This window comes from Mesoplodon bidens (assembly GCF_964165515.1).
Source record: "Mesoplodon bidens genome assembly, chromosome: 4".
Taxonomy (NCBI): Eukaryota; Metazoa; Chordata; class Mammalia; order Artiodactyla; family Ziphiidae; genus Mesoplodon; species Mesoplodon bidens.
The window spans coordinates 96663787-96676568 of NC_138160.1; the positions used below are offsets into that span (position 1 = coordinate 96663787).

General features: G+C 41.0%; 1 protein-coding gene across 2 annotated transcripts; it reads left to right on the top strand.

Annotated features, from left to right (window-relative positions):
* The first annotated feature begins 1782 nt into the window (after window positions 1-1782).
* ARL14EPL (ARF like GTPase 14 effector protein like) lies at window positions 1783-7141 on the top strand. 2 transcript variants are annotated; one of them, XM_081232003.1, is made up of 4 exons: window positions 1783-1926; window positions 2180-2297; window positions 4087-4226; window positions 6533-7141. In XM_081232003.1, exons 2-4 carry the CDS (start codon window positions 2202-2204, stop codon window positions 6753-6755), a joined length of 459 nt encoding a protein of 152 aa, XP_081088129.1. In that variant the 5' UTR covers window positions 1783-1926; window positions 2180-2201; the 3' UTR covers window positions 6756-7141. The 2 variants fall into 2 exon arrangements, with proteins under 2 accessions (XP_081088129.1, XP_081088130.1); XM_081232004.1 differs by having other exon boundaries at window positions 4090-4226.
* Window positions 7142-12782: the final 5641 nt, after the last annotated feature.

Consider the following 12782-nt stretch of genomic DNA (forward strand, 5'->3'; position numbering starts at 1 on the left):
CAGGAGTGGGGAGGTCAGTAGTTTTGGCCCAAGGTAAGGAATGCAGGGAGGTGAGCCTAGACACGTTGCCGGAGTCGGTTTTGATGGACCTTCACTGATACACCAGGGATGTGGGATGTTATTGGGAGAGGGGAGTCACGGAAGTCCTTTCATAGGAATAAGATAAAGACATTTCTGGTTTAGGAATATCAACATGACCACAATGTTTTGGATAAATTTGGGGTAGGAAGAAATTATGGGCAATAGTTTTAGGATCAGATGGCAAAACTGGATGAAGAAAATTATACCTATCCTAATATCTCCCATAATTGCCTAAGGATAGCATTCACCTGGAGAACTTATTAATTTTACAGATCACCACGATTTTCCTCTGCAAATGATAACTCCACTAGGGCTGGCATTTGACAGGGAATTTATCATTTTTAAAATAGCTCCATGTGATTTTATCTCCAGACAACTTGGAAAATGCTCCCTGGGAATGTTTGGCTGATGAGATGTGAAATTGCATGTGACAGTGTCCAAGCAAAAACTGCACCAGATCAAGTGAAACAGGCAAAGTAGATTTTATTCAAGGCTATCATAGGGAAGGAAAGCCAGAACTCAGTCTGAGCTCAACTCCACTGAAATAGAAGGTGGGAATAAAATACTAGAGGACTTTAGGGGAGAGATTGATCCCTGGGACGTGTGGGGCACATGGAGTAATTCCCGAGCTTGCAAATGTTTTTCTCTGTGATTAGGTCACCTGTGTTTGCTAATTGGCACTCACCAATCCACCAATTAGCAAGTTAGGCTTCTACCTTCCCACAGAGACTGGCAAATAGGAGCTCAGTCTTTCTGGCTGATTACATTTCAAAGGGATGGCTCCTAGCCCTTGAGAAAGACCTTCTGGGGTTATAAAACTGGCTGAGGCTGGGAGAAGATTTACATCTCAGTGGAGCAGAGAAAGAATTTACCGATGACATGTTTTCTGAAGTAAGGGATCTAAGAAAAGGGAGGTCAAGGCAAAGAGTCAGGAGAAGGCTGAAGTTTAGTCAAACTGAGGGGAGTGATAAGCCCATCTTGGTCAAGGGTAAGGTACTACTACTACTACTATGACTACTGCTATCTTTAGGGTGGCTTCTCCCTGATACAGAATGGAAAGGAAGAATCAATGCCAGGAATGTTAGGAAAGACAAACCAACACGTCTTCCTAACCTAATGTTGGGAACTGGAGCGGAAGATACAGAAGAGTGAACAATCCGTGTCTAGCGGCCCTAGACATAGGGAGAATGGAGAGGCATTGGTGGAATTGGAATTTCCAGTTGGCAGGCAGAGTGGCGGTGCCAGATGAACTGGTCAAGCCTAACGCCCTGGTCCTTTGGTAGAAACAGTGCCCTGCACTCAGCACAGGTAGTTGACAAGAGACGGGAGAGGCGGCAGGGCTGCGGAAGCCTCCTCTGGATCGTGGTCCTTTCTGCAGTGGCAGAGAAGCCTGGACTGTGCATTTGTGATTGTCAACCTGTGTTAGCTTCACCTGACATGTACGCATCTTGTATGTGTGTGTGTGTGTGTATACATATATAGAAGTATTTAAAAGTAAATTACAGACATTTAAGCAGCTGAGTTTTATGGGAAACTGATGACTTCCATTTAGCACAAGTTGTGTTAGAAATTTGTCAGAAAACTTGTTTGAGGAGGTTGGAGCTTTTAGAGGCATCCTGGGCAATGATTTCTGAAAAGGTTATAATGAAACCATGGGAGCGGAGAAGATTTTCACAAAGTTACTGGGGATGTACTACAACATTAACGTGTCTTATTCTCTTTCAAGGGACTAAGTGTAAAGGAGGAAGAACGGCGGTCTAAGAACTCCTAGTCCTCTTGGGCAGGAGTGGCTGGTCCCAGGGTTGTGTGCTCCAGTGAGGTCTCTGATGCTAAGAACTGTAAAAGGTACAGTTGACTTGCTCATGGAAGTTGATTTGCTCATGGAACACCAGGCTGAGAAGAGCATCAGTAAAGTGTTCTGGGGGAGTCAGATGCAGGATTTAAGAGTGAGTGGTTAAAAAAAATGAAGTCAGGGGAGCAAATGGCTTTTCTAGTAAGTCTGGTTTTCAAAGAAAGTAAGATGTAGGGAGAGAGCAGGAAAGTCACAGGATTAGGTTACTTGGGATATGTGATATTAATGTGTTTTACTTTTTTCCAGTTCCTTTTTTTAGTCATCAGAAATGAGTGAACAATCAGAAAAAAACAATTCCATGCAAGAGAGACATGCAGGTCAAAGTTCTCCTGAGAAAAACTGTCAAATCGGACGGAAGCAACTGGTATGGCTCGTGGATACTATGATTCCATGGTATTTGGGGAGTTTGCAACTTGGGGATCTCTGAGATGCCCCAGATTTGGGTGGGAAGGTAGGCCCCATCAGGAATCCACAGGAAGGATCTCTGCCGCTTAGTGCTAATGGGGCTTCTCCTCGTGTTCACCCCGCTTTCATGAAGCTGGTCTCATCTTACCTAGCTTCTGGTACCTCTCAGTCCCCAGCATCCTGTGCAATAAAATCCTACCCTTGGAGTCGAAAATTTGTAGAGAATATGGTCAAATTTTTTATTTTTTTTTTGCGGTACGCGGGCCTCTCACTGTCGTGGCCTCTCCCGTTGCGGAGCACAGGCTCCGGACGCGCAGGCTCAGCGGCCATGGCTCACGGGCCCAGGCACTCCGCGGCATGTGGGATCTTCCCGGACCGGGGCACGAACCCGTGTCCCCTGCATCGGCAGGCGGACTCTCAACCACTGTGCCACCAGGGAAGCCTGGTCAAATATTTTTATTTAACAAATCCTTGGGGTTTTTTTCCCCATGATATGCTAGTACCTGTTCTAAAGCTTGGTAAATGTTAATTCACCTAACCCTTATCCAAGACACTGTTGTTAACCCATTTTGCAAAAGAAGAAACTGCTTAGAAGAAGTAGGAACTTGCTCAAAGCACTCCAGTAACAAGTGGCAGAGCCAAGATCTGAACAGAGGCATCTAAACTCTTGCTTTGCTACTGAGAATAATAGTAGATCGTGCTAAGTTGTGTTTATTGCACAGCTATACCTGAATACAGAATCGTTTCATAAGGTTGTTTGTAAAACAAACTCATACACACAAACCAAAATGAAATTTTAAAGAAACATACCTATATTATTTTAGACTGACTAGACTGTTATTAAGCTAAAGAAACTGCAGAGAAGCCTGAGATTCTGTTACTAATTTGTTACCTTGAAATTCATACATTGAAAGTTTCCCTTTGGTTTCGAAATGTAGTATTTCATATATGTGTTAGCCTAAGTGTTTTGGGGCCACTCAGATTATTTTCTTCTAAAATCCTTCAGAGGAGCATTCCCTTCACTCCTGACATGTGCTGCATGTTCAAAATTAATTATCAGGACTGATTGAAGTATCTTTATTGCTTGTCTTTCCAATTAGGCCCCATTTAATTTCAAATTATAAATATCCCAAAACAGAGACTTGTGAAAATTTCCACTAACACGCTATTTTGTCATTCAAGCCAGATTTTCTTCTTGCAATCTGACTTTGACTGAGAGGGGATCCTTCAGGTGACTGCATTCTGCATCAGAGCCCTGATGGGGTCCACACTCCCAGGGCAGTGAGTGCTGAGATGCCCTAGAGCACTGAAGGGGAGGGTTGTGTGTATTGTGTGTTCTCACTGTGTTTAGAGATACTTTACCTGGGCAGAAGGGCTTTTACTCCCTTGTCATTATCCACCATAAAATGGTAATTCTGACTCATCCCCAGAAGATTTGAGAAGCCAGGGGGCGGTTTGCAGGTATAAAGGGAATTCTTCTGTTCCCCCTTGATTGTTTTTATTTTTTTATTATACATAGTTTTACACTATGTATTTGTTTATTCAGAAAGAATGACCTAATTTGAAAAGTTTTACATCATCTTTTGAAACTTAATCTGATTAAATTGTTTATTACTCTAGCTAAAACAACTAAGCTTTCATGCCGTTATGGTAAAAGTTACAGCAACTTCATTTTGATGCTGTGTAAAGCAGATAAAATTATCTGGTTCTTACTACTAATACATTTTATTTGTTTATTTGTTTCATAGCAGCAGATAGAGCGACAGTTAAAATGCTTGGCATTTCAAAATCCCGGACCACAAGTAGCAGACTTTAATCCTGAAACAAGGCAGCAGAAAAAGAAAGCACGAATGTCAGAGATGAATGAGTATTTTTCTGTAAAGTACAAGTAAGATCATGATTTATTATATTTAATCTGTGGGATTACAAAATGCATGAGTTCTCCTTGACAAAGCAATTAAATGTTGCCACTTTTATATTATTTAAAAATGTATTTTCTAAAGTACAGTATCACCCCTTATGTCTGGAAGTTAGCAATTTCAAGAAATAGACTATAATCTCCAACTAGACATCAGGTTTTTCTTTTTCTTTTTTTTTTTTTTGCGGTACGCGGGCCTCTCACTGCTGTGGCGCCTCCCGTTGTGGAGCACAGGCTCCGGACGCGCAGACTCAGAGGCCATGGCTCACGGGCCCAGCCGCTCCACGGCATGTGGGATCTTCCCGGACCAGGGCACGAACCCGTGTCCCCTGCATCGGCAGGCGGACCCTCAACCACTGCGCCACCAGGGAAGCCCTGTTTTAAAACAACTTGGCATTACCTATGTACCTTATGACCTAACATATTCACTTCTGGGTGTATATCCTGGAAAAACTCATACATGTACAATAGGAGACATGTTCAAGAAATTCACAGCATCCCTGCAATAGCAAAGAAAATAAAGTAGTAATAACCCAAACACCCACCCATAATGGAAAAGTTAAGTAGCTGGTATATTTGTACAGTGGAATACATATAGATATGAAAATATCTGAATACATCTACGTGTGCCACCATGGATGAATCTCAAATCATGATGTAGAATTAAAACAAATTACAGAAGGGAAAATGCGGTACGCTTGGAGATACATACACATATGGCATAATGAAAAGTAAAACAAGGAGATGATTTTTATGATATCAAGGTGTGTTTCCTTTTGGCCGAGTGGAGGGATACAGTGGATGGAGCGTGAAGAGGCTGTCAAAGGCACGACACCCCTTTATTAATCTGGGATACGTGGAAGTGTGTTTTATTCTTTATCTCTGCATGTATGTTTTGTACACTTTATGTACCTATGATAGCTCAGAACTATATAGCGTATAGCATCAGATGGGCAGGAAACTGTAAGATTTGTGTCTTGATGTCTGAGTAAAGACAGGGAGTATTTGGGTGAAGGCACAGGGAGAAGGACCGAGTCTGACCTAGGCTCTCTGTTGGCTACATGACTCCCCATTCCCATCATTCCCATAATAGATTTCACATCTCCTTGTCTGTTGACACCTGCATTTCCTGGTGGGTGTAGGAGCTCTCATGCTTCAGATGAAGTGCTTCAAATGTAAATCCTCATGGGAAAGGCTGTCCTGCTACAGTGAGATAATCAGGCAAGTCTGCATAATGATCCTTAACCTTCCCCGCTTTATTGGGAGAGGGAAGAGGATGGAATAGCATTACCTAACAGGAAGGGAAGGAGGTGTTATGCCTGCTTGGGGGCCAAGGGTGCAGAAGGTCATAACTTCACAGCCTTTTCTGACTTCAACTGGTCCTAATGGATACAGGCTCTGCACAGGTACTTTTGTCATTCTCAGGGTTTCAAGCAGCTCAGTACTGAAGGATTTATTTCAAGATGGTTTGGTTTTGAGAAGGTGGCAGAATCCTGGTGAAAGCCTTTCGCTTTCTGGACTTGTAGAGGCCGACGGGCAGTGTCGGGGCACAAAGCACGGTGTACTCATTGGTACAGAACTTCCTGCCGCCAGTCAGCGTTTATGACACCTTCTGCCCCCCACACTGGGTAAAAAAAATCAGAATCAGAAAGGGACAGAAGCAGTGGTCTGAGGAGACTGTCAGCAGAGGAATTTTCAGTTTGCTTGTTTTTGTTTTTAATGATGTTGGTATAGTAACGGACAGTTCCAATGCTTCTCTTGAGTCATTCAAAATGTGACTATATTCACTGTAGTGCTTCTTCTTTTCTCTCTTTTTTTTTAAAATTGAAGTATAGTTGATTTACAATGTTGTGTTAGCTTCAGCTGTATATAGTGCTTTTTCTTAAGAAAGGAAAAATGGATGTAATTTATCAGGGGAAATTCCATCAAGGATGGTTATATTTTTAAGTAAAAACTTGTAGAAGGAAATTTTAATAGCCTTTAATCAGCTATTCCTCAAACTTTGCTTAGGTGGGATATTACATTCCCCAGCATGATGGAAAAAATGAAGCCTTACTCTAGGTGACAACCCTGACTGCCTTGGTAATTGGTGTCTATTGACTGAATTTCCCAGGACATGTTGCCTTATAGCGTTCTGAAGTGTTGCTGGGTCATCTTTAGGGTGCTGCTTCCTCAGAGTAAAGGGAGCCTACTTGGGAAGATTGCTACACAAAAATCTATTCTCCATGTTAAGGAAAACTGCACTGTCCTGTCAGTGTCATTCTTTTCCTTTGCAGAGTTATGAAGAAGTATGACAAAAGCGGCAGGCTCATCTGCAACGACGCTGACCTGTGCGATTGCCTGGAGAAGAACTGCCTGGGCTGCTTCTATCCCTGCCCCAAGTGTAACTCCAACAAGTGTGGCCCTGAATGCCGCTGCAACCGCCGCTGGGTCTACGACGCCATCATCACTGAGTCGGGGGAGGTCATCAGCTCACTGCCCTTCCACGTTCCCGACTAGGAGCTGCCCTCGTGGTCTGATCGGTTTCTTCTTTACATTTAAGGCAACCTCTTTCTCTTGGGTGAATTTTAGGGCTGGGGGAAAATGTTTAAAAAAATGTACTTAAGACTCATGTTCTGCGAAGCCATAGAACAGTATGGAATGGGCCATCCTTCTCTCACCTTCCTGCTGTGACCTCTCAAATTCCTCTCCTTGTAACCCAAGAGAGTGCCCATAGATGGATATCAGCACCGACACCTCCATCACTACTTGGCTCTCAGATTAAAAGTCCCTTTCCTCTTTGCTGGTATCTTAGGAAATGGGGTCTGAAGATCTTCAGAATTCTGTAGCTGGCAGCTTGACATCGAACATAGAATCATACATTTATAATAGCTAGTTACCCTTAGAATCTTACACGTCACTAATTCTAAATCAGAATTGTTACTTGGCTTGAAAAAAACAAAACCTTATGACTTGGCATGCATACCCACAGTCTCCTTTTTTTATTGTTGATATTTTAATAATATTAAAATGTAATACTTGGCAATATTTTTATTAAAAACTTGTATTTTATTTATGAAATGGAAACATTAGGACTTGAATATCCTAAAACCCAGTGGTTTACATTGTTTTTTATTTCAGGATCAGTATTTCAGAATATATTTTCAAAAGGAGGAAACTTAAGTTATTATATGAAAGCACATTGTTGTGTATTGGCTAATTGAGTGCATTGATACCTAGCTGACTAGATACATGATGTGGTCTTTTTCAATTCTGATACATTGTAGGAGGTTTATAGAAACTTCCACTCAGCCTTCTTTGAATTTGTTTTTATGAGTCCTGTTTACCCTAACTCAGTGGTTCTCAACCTTCAGTGTACATCAGAATCACCTGGAAGACTGGTTGTATGGTAGATTTTTCTGCCCCACCCACAAGAGTTTCTGATTAGGTCTGGGGCAGGGGTCAAGAATTTTATTTCCCAGATGATGTTGATGCCACTGGTGTGGGGACTTGAAATGTTAGTTTTCAGAGTTTATTTTTCCTGCCTAATCAGTTTCAAAAGCACTTATTACTGCACAATCTGCATGCCGGGGAAGGTTCCTGATAATTCTAGACTTGTAACTTGACAGTATGTTTTGGGACTAAAGTAGCAAAAATCCTGCAAGGCATGCTATGACGGCACTATTCCTGTATGTGCAGCAGGAGAACTGACTCTGTTTTTCACAGAATTTACTGAGTTTTCCAGACTCAACTTTGTGCTACATGTTTCCAATTCACTACCTTTAACCATCACAGCCCTGGGAGGAAGAAATCAAATCACCCAAGTCAGATCCTTTGAAGTACTCATGAGGAGTGTGCAGCCCTAAACCCGTCCAAAGGAGTAGGAGCCTTTTTTCATTTATATTATGTTTTGTTTTAAGAATAATTGTTATTTTTTAAATGACTGACCAAGTGAATTCTTTACTTATTTATTTTAGAATCATATAATTTTAATGTTGAAAAGGAATCCTACAGGTTGTCTAACAACAAATAATAACCAAGAGGCTGTTCTGTGCCAGGCTCAGGGATGGAGCTGTGAGTAAAACTGAGCTGGTCCTGGTCTTCATGGGGTTTATAGACTAAAAACAGTCTTGTTGTTGTTGTTGTTGTTTTTTTTTTTTTTTTTTTTACAACTGAGGTAATTTGGACCCAGTGAGATTAAAATGACTCGGTTAAGGACAAGCAGAAGCCCTGGCAACCTTGGTGTTTTGAACCCTAAGACTAGGTCAGTGTTCTTTCCATGACACCAAGTATGTCCCTAATTGGCCTGATTGTAAAGCTCTTCCGGGTGCTTTTAATAATATGCATTGCTGAGCCCCATCCCAAACTTCAGAACCTCTAGGGATGAGGCCTGGGAATCCATACTTTAAAACAAACACCCCCAAGTAGGTCTCATGATCAGGTAAGTTTGAGAAACACTGCCTTATCATAGCTGTCTTATTTTCATATTAAAAAGCAATCAGACAAATTGACATTAAAGTGTATTTCCCTTTTGTCTCCTCCTACAGTCTTAAACATTAGATGAGAGGATCTGATTTTAAATGTTCTCATTTAAAACATGTGTTGGCAAATTACGTTGATAAGTTTTCCAAGTAAAGCAAAAAATAAAATAAATTCACCTATTTATTAAGCAGACACCTCATACTGCTTTTATGGAAGCCTAGTAAAACCTTTGATGACGTCCTTTTTTTATAAACCAGCGTATTTCATCTTGATCTACTGCCAATTCAATTCATTTTTAAAAAGCCTCCTGCACTAAAATGATTCTTGCAAAAATTAATTTATGTGAATTGTCAGAAACTTATTTTGTAAGTGTCTAGTTCTATCACAAAGTGAACAAAGCTCTTTAGTTATTTGAACTAAATTCAGATTAACAAGGAATATAGCTGTACTATCTGATTACATTAAGGAAATTGTCTTAGTGTAATCGGATTTTTTTCTCTTTCTGCGTGGCTATCTTTCTTTCAATGTTGACAGTGTGTCTTCATGAATATGTATAGAAATTGCAAGGAAAGCTATTTCACAGAAGGTTGTTTAAATATAAACTGTTATTTACTGAAGGATTTAAACAAGTCACTCAGTAATCCTTTACACAAGGATTTACAAGTGGAATGCTGTTTGACATCAATTTGCAGAATACTTTATCTGAGTCTAATTTGTAAGGGAAAGAATCCATACAGCGTCTGAGACAATCGTTAGGCACTTCCCACCCACCCCCCAATACAGTATCCTGGATCCATTACAGGTATGAACCTTGGGATGCTAACTCATAGAAAAATCATTTACGCTCTCCTTTATATATTTATTTGCTTTTCCTGGAAAGTGAACACTGCCAACTTGGATATTTTGTGGCTATCATGGATTGCAGTTCTATAATGCCTCAGAAACATAAACACTTACGTGAGCAGGACTGCAGTGTTTGGCTACGCAGGCTATTGGCTGCACCTGTCCAGGGGTGCCTTTCACATGGGCTACAATGCCACCAGTGCCCCCGGGAACACAGCAAAGTGACTCTGCTAGCAGGTGCCATTGATGTGTGGATTTCTTTCTTTTTTTACAACTTTATTGGAGTATAATTGCTTCACAATGGTGTGTTAGTTTCTGCTTTATAACAAAGTGAATCAGTTATACATATACATCTGTTCCCATATCCCTTCCCTCTTGCGTCTCCCTCCCTCCCACTCTCCCTATCCCACCCCTCTAGGTGGTCACAAAGCACCAATCTGATCTCCCTGTGCTATGCAGCTGCTTCCCACTAGCTATCTACCTTACATTTGGTAGTGTATATATGTTCATGCCTCTCTCTCACTTGATGTGTGGATTTCTTGATTGTCTAGTATTTATGGACACTTAGTATATGCTAGGCATTGAGTGCTTTACACTAGCTTATATCTTGTATAAAATGATTAAAAGAATATCCCTACATCTTGCTTTTTCCCCTTCTAGTGTTTCTTTTTCCTTCATTCTCTGTGGTGTCTATAACCGCAGACTACAATTTTCAGGTTAGTTCGAACAGTGCTCCAAATATATTATCTAGCCAAAGCAGTTTTCATACTTTGATTCTTTTTCATAATCTATATTTTAATCCTAGATTTGGAATATTCTTTTTCATATTCACAGATTTCCTGAAATTCTGCTTTTTCCATAATAATTTTTTTTTCACTCTGTGCAAGGGATATGACTCTCTTATCATCACTATTCATGTCTAACAAGTAGTTTATTTTGTGTTTATAGTTTGTAGTTTCGGAAGAATTTCCCTCCTCACTTTGTATGGTTCTTTTAAAATTGGCTGATGCTTAGGTCAGATATAATAAATTCAAAGAGATCAGAGACTGACTTTGTTTTTCCTTTGAAAGTGAATTCAATGGCCCTGAATGCTTAATAGATCTACTACTTAGTGACCATTCATTCGTTCATTCATTCATCAAGCACCTCCTATCTGCCAGCTACTTTACTAGGTGCCAAGGATACAATGAGTAAGAAAAAAAAATTTTTTTAACCTAGGATACATAAAGTAGAAAGAAAACCCAGGCTACTTAAACTGTGTCATTCCTCATATCCAAGGTCCCTATCCTGTCCGCCTTCCTCTCTCTATTTTTCAGAGTCATCTTGTGTATGTTTTATTTATCACGTCTAGCCTTTTAACCTGTACTTACCGAAATAAATGGAAAAAAGTACGTCTGAAACCACTAGGTGGCGCTCTGGGGGGGGGCGCTCCAAGGAGCTCCAGTCTCAGGGCAGAAAGAATTCAGCAAGAGGCAATGTGGTAAATAAGAACTGATTTATTAGAATAGGGACACTTGTGAGGCTCACAAGTGGGCGGGTGCGAGGGTGCCGCACCCCGAGAACTTAGTGAGCTACAGCTTTATAATCAAAGGAAAAGTAGGGAGACGGAAAAGGCCATCTTCCTCATTCTTGAGTAGATGTCATGCTTCCACCATCAAGTCCTCCTCCAGGTTGGGCAGGGGAGTTTTCTTCTCCTTACATCGTCAAGCCAGGACTGCCATGGCACTATGGAAAAATTATTTTAGGTTTCAGTACAATGAGAGTTTTTCACTTTGAAATATCACCTTTCAATAAATTATTGTTTTTTATGTGTGCAGAGAGCATGTCCTAGGGGTCATTAACTTACTGAGCTCACTGGGCAGGATGTGATTCTCATGCCACCATTGTTTTATTGTTTGGGAGCATGTCTGATGCTTCTGTTGGATGGTTTTGTTGCTAAGCAGACCTGCTTTCTTGAGTGATCATTAACTTACAGGGGTTTCCCACACTTGTTTCTTTACTTACAATCCCCTAGGGGGATTAACCACTTAATTACCTAATTTGTCCCTTTACTCTGTCCCTATCACATCTACCCCATCTTTCCGGAAGTGGAATCCCTTGTGGTCTTTGATATCAAGGTAATACTCGTCTCACAAAAGGAGTTGTGGGGCCTCCCTGGTGGCGCAGTGGTTGAGAGTCCGCCTGCGGATGCAGGGGATACGGGTTCGTGCCCCGGTCTGGGAGGATCCCATATGCCGCGGAGCGGCTGGGCCCGTGAGCCATGGCCGCTGGGCCTGCGCGTCCGGAGCCTGTGCTCCGCAACGGGAGAGGCCACGACAGTGAGAGGCCCGCATACCGCAAAAAGAAAAAAAAAAAAAAAAGGAGTTGTGGATTACTATCTCTTTTTTCGTCTCTGGAAGGCTTTGTTTCAGGTGACTTTGGTTTCCAGATATTCCTTAAATATTTGCTGGAACTTGCCAGTGAAGCCATCTGGGTCTGAGGCTGGTTGGTTGGTTGGTTGGTTGGTTTTTATAAGAAAGTGTTTAATAATACACGCATTTGTAAAAACAGTTATATTCTATTTTGTTCTATCCTAATGTCAGTTTTGGAGAGTTTATTTTTTCTAGGAATTATCCATTTAATCTAAATTTTCAAATTTGTGAACATAAGTTTGTTCAAAATAAACTCTTATTATCATTTTTCATTATAAACTATTTCCCCAAATTTTAGTTATAAACTATTCAAAGGATAGTATAAACCAGCATCCTTTCAATAAATTCCTTTCCCCACTAAGTTAGTCAGAATTGGATTTTCTTGCTTATAAAGAAGATACCCTAACACAGGTATCATGCAGAAAATGGAAAGACACTTCTATTTAGTGGCAGCAGTTTTTTAAACAGACTTCCACGAGAAATGCGTCCCTTCTCTTTCCTAAGTTATACCTGAAGCCTGACTTAAGAGGTCTGAGCCAGAGCTTCTTGTCCTGTTTCTTGTCAACACACCTGTAACAAGTATGCTCCCTGTAGCAGGAGCTGAACAAGTGTTGATGCAACTCACAGAAAGTTTCCACTGAAATAGAATACAAATGACCTAGCTTTGGGGAGTCACTACAAACCAGGCCCAGAGAGAAACAGAGAGAGGGATGGAGGGAGGAACGCTTCTTTTTTGAACTACTTGAGATTCAGAATCCCCTTGTAGCTTTGAAATTTTCTCTAATGTACTTGGCATCAGAGTAGCATTAAA

Coding starts and splice junctions, on each gene's coding strand:
- ARL14EPL (XM_081232003.1), top strand. CDS start 2,202: ATGAGTGAACAATCAGAAAAAAACAATTCCATGCAAGAGAGACATGCA. Junction 2,298..4,086: donor AAATCGGACGGAAGCAACTG/GTATGGCTCGTG, acceptor TTTGTTTCATAG/CAGCAGATAGAGCGACAGTT. Junction 4,227..6,532: donor TATTTTTCTGTAAAGTACAA/GTAAGATCATGA, acceptor TTTCCTTTGCAG/AGTTATGAAGAAGTATGACA.